The following is a 10,626-nucleotide window of genomic DNA, read 5'->3' as shown; positions in this document are numbered from 1 at the left end:
TCGTTCCGCTAGCAAAATGCTGCCCCATGAAAACCGCCGCCCGAGGCAAATGCCTCACATGCCTCATGCTTTGCACGCCACCGTCCTCATCTAATACCATTGATTTTGTATGTAAAATAACAAAAAGAAACGACAAAAGTGACCTCTCGTAGCGGCACAGTTGAAACTAACGAAACAAACACAATTGAACATGTCATTTTCATGTTCAGTGTTGGTTCTGTTGTTTACCGTATAGCCGGAGAGAGATGTCTACAGCTTAGTGGCGTTGAATGACATTCAACACCCATGTTCTGGACTGTTTTTTTTCTTAATGTCTTTTTGAAGTTTTCATTGGCGTTTGATATTACGTTGAAATCCAAAAGAGGTTAAAAACACAGCAATTACTTTGTCGATAAATAATGACATGATTTAGACAGTCCACATAATTTTTATTAATTACTATTTTTCAATAGTCTTATGCATATCCAAAATATGAGCCAAATTCATTTGTTCTCAAATTGAATTCTTGTTATAAGAAAAGAACGAATTCTGTTTGTCAGCATGGTAAACTGACTGAACTAACGAGAATAATATAGTGAACAAAACGTGTGTATAAACATAAATATGGTTGTAAGCAATTAACATATCAGACACTTTGTTTCGCGTTGAGTATTTTCCACATTTGAAATAGCAAATAGTTCCGTAAATGGTAACAAACACACATCTAATTTCATTCATTGAATAAGTTCCACGTGAACAAAACTTTGATCCAAAATTCTGATTCTCTGACAAACTGGACTATCATTGGCGAGTTAGTTATCAAACACTCACATAATCTTTATGCCACGAGTTTCCTTCTCTATTCTGATAATAAACATTGACCTTGTACGAACTTCTAAAATCACTTTGTTTCATATTGTTTGAATTCATAATCTGAAATTGACCTTGACTTCTTGGAGTTTGTCGAACAGAATTTATCGCACACTATTCGCAGTGGCCTTCTACAAAGGAAATGATATGTATGTAAACAAAGATTATTACGTCGCTAGAATATGAGCTAAAAACCCATATTGTGCCTGGTACGAACGAGGTTTTTTATCCTTCGTTCTCTCGACCTAGATGTGTGAACATTACTTAACTATCGTTTAAGTGAATGGCTCTACAAAAGTAATTCGAAAGATGATAATTCAAACTTCAGAAGAGACTAAGCTCATGAAGTAAATAATAAGAAGTTCTGTTCAAAATGGATCAAATTCTCCGAGTAGTTCTTTTATTTCAATTAAGTGCATTGAGTGTGTGTTACGCTACCGAAATCAAAGACTGTTTCTTCATGGATTACAACCCTTACTACGTACAATTGGTTTGTGGTGAATTCGTTCAAAAGGATTCCTGTTTTTCATCAAATTTTGTCCATAGTAGTTATAATTACGTGCGACTGTTAAAAACTGGTAACTGTAGAGGGACTCGTTTGAATGAAACTCTTCCTGATATTTTTCAAAATCTACAAACCTACGATATTTCTTTTCATGGGGTGGACGCAATAACTTCTGATGGTTTAAAGTTTGCAAATCTTAGGATATTGAATGCATCACACAATGAGCTACCCAATCTACCTGGGTCGATTTTTATTCAAACTCCACAACTTTTCGAAGTTGATTTTTCGTTCAACAACATCAGCGAAATATCCACAGATGGCTTCAAAGCAGCATCAAAATTGCGAACGATCACACTGTCACACAACAAATTATCGACCTTAAATTCAGAAGCATTTGTGGGTCTTAATGAACTGACCAAAGTGGATTTAAGCAATAATTTGATCGATTCGATCGAAAGAAATACATTTCAAAACAATCATAAGTTAGAAATTTTGCATTTGGAAAATAATCTAATGAATCGTGTCGATTGCAATGTATTTTACCAGTTTGTCAGCTCAATTGCGATGTTTGTTTCTTGGGCAAATATTGATGAGCTTGACGCAAATTGCATGAGAGGACGAAGTTCACTCGAAATTGAGTTCAACAGTGACAAAGTTATTTTTCGTGCCATGCAAAGACGCAGTTACCTTTATCCGCTGCCAGTAATAATGGGAATCAACGGCTACTTTCCACTCATAAATCAGTTCAATATCTCAGGCAATCGAGTTCAGAGCGTAGAAGAAGTAATCGAGAAATTGGGAACATCAATCCTCAATTTAGACGCATCGCAGAACTTCTTCACGAACAATTTATTAAATGGTAATATCTTTCGAAAATTGATCAATTTGAGACAGTTGAACTTGAGCCACACGCAGGTATCAATGCTTAATTATGATACATTTTCGAATTTGGATGAATTGGTGAATTTGGATTTAAGCGGAAATACGATCAGAAACCTCGATGAACATTTGTTTAGGAATAATTTGAAATTGAAAATTTTATACATTGAAAATAACCCATTGACACGTGTCGATTGTAATATTTTATGGCCGTTGAAAAATTCAGTTCTAGTGCGTCTTACGTGGGACGCTGTGCAGGAGCTCGACACAAGCTGCTTGAGGAATTCACTTCGCATTGATGTGGATGGACAAAATGAAATTAGCTTCCGTGTGATAGGAAGCAATGCTGATTTAAATTGTACTAAAAAACATTTCAGAGCTCTGAAAAGTATAAGACTCTCAGGAAATCACCTTCGAAATACTCCGCAGGTGATTGAAGAGTTGGGATCAACCATTGAAAGTTTGGACATTTCTTCGAATTTCGTGGGTGAATTGAATGGTACCGTTTTCGGGAAGCTAAAACAATTACATCACCTCAACCTAAGCAGTACTCAACTCTCGAACTTTGGTTTCAGTACATTTTACCATCAAAATCAGCTTAAGTCACTTGACATTTCTTTCAACCACATAGTGAAAGTCGATTTCACGCTGTTATTTCGGAATTTCAAAAACTTGGAAACACTGAGTTTAGAAGGCAATGATTTGACCAACATTGACAGTGTCACTCGCACACATTTCCCAAAACTGATTTCACTGGGCATTTCAAGAAACCAGTTTTCTTGCTATTACCTAGCGAAATTTTTATTACCATGGCAAAACCTGCACCTTTTTCATAACCCATCCAATGGCACGCATATCGATGGAGTTGATTGTGTACATGACGATAAAGCTGAGGTAATAAGTAGCTCAACTGAACAGGTGAAGTCAGTAGTAATGCCAAGTTCACGTGAAACATCAACAAACACACAAGCTAGCTTGGATACGGATTCATCAGCTGGGAATAAGATGAATCTTGTCAAAGCAAGTTCTGTGGATGATTCACCGAATTACGTTTTGCAAGAGCTATGTGCATTAAAATATCTAATCATTATAGTTTGCTGTGGATATTTGGTAGTGAAGTGTAAACTTGTTCAACGCATCAAACGAAAAATGGAAAGAAATTCAATGGAAAGTGCGGTTGCTTTTCGACACGGCCAGGAAGATTTTTAGCATTATGTTGAATTGATTTGAGAATGAAATTGTAAAAAGATGAAAGCAAACGACTCGTTAATAAAGAAATTCATTGAAATTTTGGACAAAAAGTTTGAATTTTTTTTTATACACTATTTCCAATCAAAGGAGTGAGAAAAGCGCACGCTTATTGTTTGATAAACGCTTCAAAATAATGAATTGAACAACATTCTATTCATCTCCATTTAAACCAAGAGACACTTTAAGCGGATGCGTTCAGTGCTATACAATCTGTCGCATTAATGTGCAATGTGCAGTTTGGTAGGTATAATATAAGCGAATCTTGGTTTGGACTTTGACTTTTGCTGAGTTGACTTTGCACTTTTTGTATGATGATAACTGCACAACATAACGTTTGTTTCAACAGTATTCGATGGCATGCAACAGTCTTCCTGCATCAAGTTTATCTCGGAGTGTACTTCCCGTTGACACCATTATGCTTCAATGTAACTTTTCTTTGTCGGATTATTGTGGTAGGCAGAAACTCGACTTTATAGAAAATCTTTTAGCGTCACGTACCGTGTTAAGCACAGTCTAACCTTTTAATGGACATTTGGCCTATATGTCAGAGAAAATACTTTTTTTTCATACTTTTCCAATTTAAAGTATAATAGAGATTTTAGCGTGTTTGCACTAATGACCGGTAGTATGCCAACGAAGTATAGTAGTTTGTGCAAAAGGGCTGACGAAATTTTTTCTCTGGTAGTCAATAGCTTTTCTAATGCAAGAAAGATCCGCTTCAAAACGATATTGAAATGAGTTGTAGTTTTTATCAATGCACTCGCATCGTGCGAAATGATAAAATTGGCTTTACTTCTAGGCTGTGATATGTTGTTGGTTCTCCTAAAGTATAACAACTAATATAACGACACTTACTCAATAGTGTTTTGAATGCTGTACAGCAATCAGTCGTAATGAAGCAACCATAGAGATCACATTCAAAGTAGAGCAACCAGAACTTCTGATGAGAATGAAGGAAAAGGTTTTTTGTGCCGTTTTCCTCATCGAGTAAAGTAAGCGTCAGCGAAATGTATAAAACAGGCAGTTGTTTTTTCATAACCGAATACAATGCAATACAGTTAGTGTGCACCGATCAGAGTGCGGCCGATCATTGTTCTGCATTTATGTTTGGAGACGAATATAATTATTACCAAAATTACCACTTCGAAGTGTCACATTTAAAAACAAGCGATTGTAAAGGAAATCGTTTGAATAAAACTCTTCCCGACCATTTTCCAAACGTGCAGAACTATGATGTATCATTTCATCAAGTCGAAACTATAACCTCCGAAGAGCTGAATTTCAAACGATTGCAATGTATCAATGCATCGCATAATCAATTGATCATTATCAAAGGATCGATTTTCATTCATACTCACCAAATAGTTGAACTTGATTTTTCCTTCAACAAAATCAGTGCAATTTCGTCGGATGACTTCGAGGGAGCCTACGATTTAACAACGATCATATTGTCACACAACAACCTCACTACAATGGAAGTAGGAACATTCGCGAGTCTTGGTCAACTGATGACATTGGACTTAAGTCATAATTTGATTCAAACGATCGAAAATGAGATGTTTCAAGAAAATTTACAGTTGCATACATTGCGTTTAGAAAATAATCCGATGAAACGAATTGACTGTAATATTTTTTATCGTGACACTATTGGATTAGATCCAAATTCGATTCCAATTTCGGTACATATTTCATTGGGCAATATTAAAGAACTTAATGCAAATTGCATGAACCCCTCCTCAAGTAATACACTTGCTATCAGTTTTGATGAGGATATTATCACCTTTCATCAATACAATTTACCACTACATCCTAACTTCAATGGAGAGCTTTTGCAGTCAACGCGTTGGTGGAATAGGATGGAAAGATCGGTATTATATGCGCCAAACATAACATATCTTAACATATCGGGCAATGAGATACAAAACACAAATCAAGTAACCGCACAATTGAACGAAAGAATAGAAGTGCTGGACGTCTCTCACAATGGGTTCGAATCAAATTATCTGTATGATAATACATTTCAAACGTTACCCAACTTAAATAATTTGAATCTAAGCGACACCGATATATCTTACATAAGTGACGATACATTTACTAGCCTGAATAACTTGAGGATATTAGATTTAAGTGGAAATTCCATCAAAGTGCTCGATGGTAATTTATTTCGGAATAATACAAAATTGAAAGTGGTGCATCTGCATGATAATCCAATTGGGCTTTGTGATTGGTTTTCGTTGCTGATGAAGTCTATTCCAGTCTCTTCTGAAATTGTTTTTGAAAAAATCGACACAAGTTGCTTGGAACATCGACTCCAAATTGATTTAGATGAAGAGAACGAAGTGATTTTTCGCGTTCCGAAACCAAATTTTACGTTTCGCTACAGCAAAAAACAATTCAAGAATATCAAAGAATTTTGAATTAGTGGCAATCATCTACAAAACACACAGCAAGGGACAAATAAGTGCACGGACCTTCGAACGATTTGATAGTTTGAAATATTTGAACTTAAGTCAAACAAACTTGTCAAATTTCGGGTTCAGCACTTTTTACCATCAGCGAAAATTGGAAGCTCTCGATTTATCGCAAAATCGTTTGAAGAAAGTTAATTTTACGCTACTATACCGAAATTTTCCAGATTTACAAAAACTTAGCCTCGAGGGAAATGAACTGACTCAACTGAACAGTGTAAACCCAGAAATTTTCCCTACAATTAGTTCGCTGGCAATTTCGAAAAATCACTTTACATGCGATTATCTTGCAGCATACTTACCCCAATGGCACAAAGCGAATACGGAGCTTATTGTGCACCCAACAAACCAAACAAACATCGATGGCATCGAGTGCTCTCACGATCAACATGTCAGCTCTGAACATACTACAACGGAAGCTGCAGACAAAGAAAAAGTATGGACGTAGATTGATACAAAACCATTCATATCAAACAAGATGTCAACAAATAAGGTAAACCCAGATGAAATTTTCCATGAATACCATGAGTCATTAGTTGCTGTCGAATTACGGGCTCTGAAATATCTACTCATTTCGATGTTTGTCACATTATGCACGGGATGTATGGTGGTGAAATCAAAACTCATTCAACGAATCAAACGTAAAATAACAGCCAACTCAGCGAAAAATGGTGTTATTTATCATCAAAATCAAGCAGATTATCAACATGAGGTCAAATTAATTGAAACTTAAAATTATTTTTTTTGTTGAAATTTTTGAAATTGTAATTACTTTTTCGTACTGTCGTGAGTAAAAGTATTGTTATCACTCCAAAACCTAGGTACCCAAAAAAACCATTTTTCTATCCATTTTCGAAACCAAAAAGCACGATACAGTGATTATTTTGCTATGTTAATGTGGGTGTGTCGTACCCTGTACGCTGTACGCTGTACGCAAAAATTTGTTAGCACGACTGCTCAAATACCAGAATAGGAAATGAAATTCTGCAAGTACCAAACGTTTGTGCTTCGTTAGACTTGAAAACCATTAAATTTTCAGCCACCCCAGATGTACCCTAGGATACCTAGCCTATGAAAAACCTTCAAAAAATCGAAGTTTTGTTCGGGAGGTACCCAAAATAGGCTCCCCAGGTGGGTTTTATCATGCCCACTCGATTTATTTCATCAAAATAAAGGGGGTCCAGGAACAACCTAGCACCCGCTAACCCACCTTTTTGGTATTAAATCGGTATGTTAGTTCAAAATTCCTTGAAAAATCGAACTTGTGTTCGGAAGGTACCCAAAATAGGCTCCCAGGTGGATTTTATCACTCCCACCCGATTTATTTCTTCAAAATAATAGGGGCCTAGGAACAACCTAGCACCCTCTAACCTATATTTTTCGTATCAAATCGGTATAACAATTCAAAATTTCTTACATTTTTTTGTTCTTAATTTTGTTAAAAATAGCGCTTTTGTATGAGAGTTTCAAATCACTCCTTCGCTCATTCATGTGGTTCTATAGATTCGAAGGGCTGCCATATAAATACAATGTAAAAGAAAGACGCATTATGATTTTGGTCAAGAAAAATGTGGTTATTTTAAGTTGTATTTTTTTCAACTCGTCACATTTTGTTTCCAATTTTTTCAGTATTCAGATGACAATAAAGACAATCAGACGTTTTATTTCATTTGAATACCCAACATCAAGATTTTCGGAATCATAATACAATTTTCCATAAAATACATGAACGTACTGTTGTTTTTTTCTGAAAATTCTTATAAATTTCCTAGGCAAAATCTGAATAAAAGCTGAACGCTATGAAAACGGTGCGGAAAAGTTCGTCTTACGGAGGTAAGACTATTTATTTCTTCTTGAAATAGCAAAAAGTTCAACTGAGTCAAAGAAAAGTTCAAATAGGTCTTTGAATAAATTTTTACTGATTATGTGAGGAAAAAAAGTCTGTGTTTTCTTCAAAATTTAATGAATTGATATAGAAATTTAAACCAATCGAGTACAATATGTATTGAAACAAAGTCAAATTATGACCGATACGATAACACTGTTGATTTTTATTCAAACTATGTTAATCTATCAGCAAACTTTGTTTGCTATCAAAGTTGACATTGTCTGTACTTTGTACACGTTAGTACTTTAAACTGTTATTACAAAGCTATCCTAACGCACTGGAGCAAGTATCTCAGAAGGAACAACCACATTATTACGCTCACAGTAGTATGTGCGGAAAAGATGTTGTCCATAGTTTGAACCAAGAGCATGTATATATGTACAGGACGTCTTTTAACCTAATCTTTATTCGGGTAGGCTTGAATTGCTGCGAACAGTTGGATCATTGAGCCATTTGAATTGGTGAAAATAAAAACTGTATACACATGGTTAAAAACATAGAAAACTTATTGAACCTCCTAAAAATATCAAACGAATTTCTAAAAGTTCTAGACTAAAACATTATACACAACAGCCTGGTACCACAGGGTGTATAAGTTTAGACAAACTATACTAAATTTATTTATATATAAATAAATTTATATATAGAAGTGCCCCATTCGGCCTTAGACAATTTACAGATCCAATTTGTATTTTCTTCACTAAAAAAAATGACGCTTTATTTTCAATCTGAGGCATTCAATTTTAGTTTGTTGACATGAAAGTGTAATTTTTGTAGGCCTTTGTACGCTGCAATTGCTCTTTGGTTGAAGGAATGTGTTATCAGACCCAGTGCCGTCTTAGCATTTTCGGGGGCCCTGAGGCAAAATTGTTCCGGGGCCCAAATTTTTTTTCTCGATACCACAAGTTTTAAAATTTTGAATATTGTGACAATTTCGATTGATTCGAACACATGTAATTCGTGAAAAAAATAACTGACTGACTGTAACTTCAGTTGACTTTCGTTGATTGTACTAAGAAAATCACTTTGTCCCAAATTAAGTAACTTACATTGACTTGTAACTTCAAATGATTTCAGTTAACAATGATAGACTTACACTACACATTGTACTCAAATGTCAATATTTATACACTAGTATTCATTTATATTTTGTATATTGATCAAAACTGCTGGTCATGAGCGTTACTATTTAACGAATGCATATGAATGGCTGAGAATGAAAAGAACACATAGATTGAGAATGTATTTAAATAGAACATGATCTAAAATCAATTTTGAAGGGAACACACACAGAAATGTCATACCACTACACTTATAGCAACTGTATAAATTTCGCTACTTTACGGATTCTGTACAACCAACACAGATACATTGTACGAAATCTGTATAACTTGTATGTGTCAGCGCATCTCAGATGTTTGACAGCTAAACACATACAAGTTATACAGAGTTAGTACAATGTATCTGTGTTGGTTGTATAGAATCCGTAAAGTAGCGAAATTTATTCAGTTGCTATAATTGTAGTGGTATGACATTTCTCTCTGTGAAACAAACAAACTTCGTTCGTCAATTTTTTTTCTATGCAGTTTTTCTCGAAATTTCAATGATTAAGCAGCTCGGGGCCCCTAAAAACGCGGGGCCCTGAGGCCGTTGCCTCATTTGCCTCCAGGATGAGACGGCGCTGATTAGACCAGACTAAGGCAAAACAACTGTTGTTTTAAATCGTTAAGCCAAACAGAGGAAGTCACGTTCTATGAAATCTTCGACTGCTACTAGATAAGAGCCATGGGTATAATCTCTTTGTAAGCTTTTCAACAAGTCACAATAAATAGTTCATTTAGATAGATCGCATTGTAGAAATCTAAAGTTAAAATTCATTCGAACAATAAAATGTTTATAAGTAAAAAAAATATTCTTTATTTAATCTGTTTAACATATTTGGAATTGGTGAAATTGTCGCATTCTGGGGAAATAACAAACTGTGAATTTGTTGAGTTCAACATTTATCATGTGCGATTATCTTGTACAGATTTCCATGGAACACATGAGCCACTAGAGTGTTTTCATGCCTATTTTAAGAATAAGTATTTAAAAGACAAATTGCAAATTTTGGAAACTGGTGATTGCAGAGGAAATCGCTTAAATTCAAGCCTTTCTGATTTTTTCCGATCGCTGCATACGTACGACCTATTTGATTATGGAGTGGAACACTTATCGGCGGCCGATTTGAATTTCCGCAGTTTACAAAAAATCAACGCATCGCATAATGAACTCGTTACAATTTTTGGATCGACTTTTCTTAATACACCGAATCTCAATAGCATTGATTGTTCATTTAACAAAATTGTAATTGTGGAACAAGGCGCATTCTCGAGACTTAGTGAACTGAAATTCCTGGATTTAAAGTTCAATTTTATTGAAACAATCGATGAAAATATGTTTGAACACAATAAAAAGTTGAACCAACTGAATTTAGAAGGAAATCCACTGAAACGTTTTGACGGGAACATTTTTCGACCATTCTTACTTTCAACTTCCGTTCGTGTTTCCAGTGATCATCTTAAAGAGCTAGACACAAGCTACTTGGGAGAGTCAATCAAAATTGAATTCCAAAAGAAGAGTGTTATTTTCAGTACATCAAAAAATAGTTCCAAATTGAATTTTCCTGATGAAAACTTCAAAAACCTGACCTACTTCAATATTTCTGGGAATCAATTACAAAACACGTCGAAATTGGTTGAACTGCTGGGACCATCCATCGAAGTATTAGATTTATCTTCGAATTT

General features: G+C 35.1%; 1 protein-coding gene across 1 annotated transcript; it reads left to right on the top strand.

Annotated features, from left to right (window-relative positions):
• The first annotated feature begins 1,212 nt into the window (after nt 1–1,212).
• Nucleotides 1,213–6,400, top strand: LOC129568570 (protein artichoke-like). Its single transcript, XM_055446623.1, has 4 exons — nt 1,213–3,441; nt 4,347–4,374; nt 4,711–5,638; nt 6,246–6,400. Exons 1-4 carry the CDS (start codon nt 1,223–1,225, stop codon nt 6,398–6,400), a joined length of 3,330 nt encoding a protein of 1,109 aa, XP_055302598.1. The 5' UTR covers nt 1,213–1,222.
• The last annotated feature ends 4,226 nt before the right edge of the window (nt 6,401–10,626 follow it).

Source organism: Sitodiplosis mosellana, unplaced genomic scaffold (genome assembly GCF_009176505.1).
Source record: "Sitodiplosis mosellana isolate CC-2019 unplaced genomic scaffold, AAFC_SMos_1.0 Smas_scaffold_20, whole genome shotgun sequence".
Taxonomy (NCBI): Eukaryota; Metazoa; Arthropoda; class Insecta; order Diptera; family Cecidomyiidae; genus Sitodiplosis; species Sitodiplosis mosellana.
The sequence above is the reverse complement of the archived record's forward strand: the minus strand, read 5'-3'. Positions and strand labels throughout refer to the sequence as shown.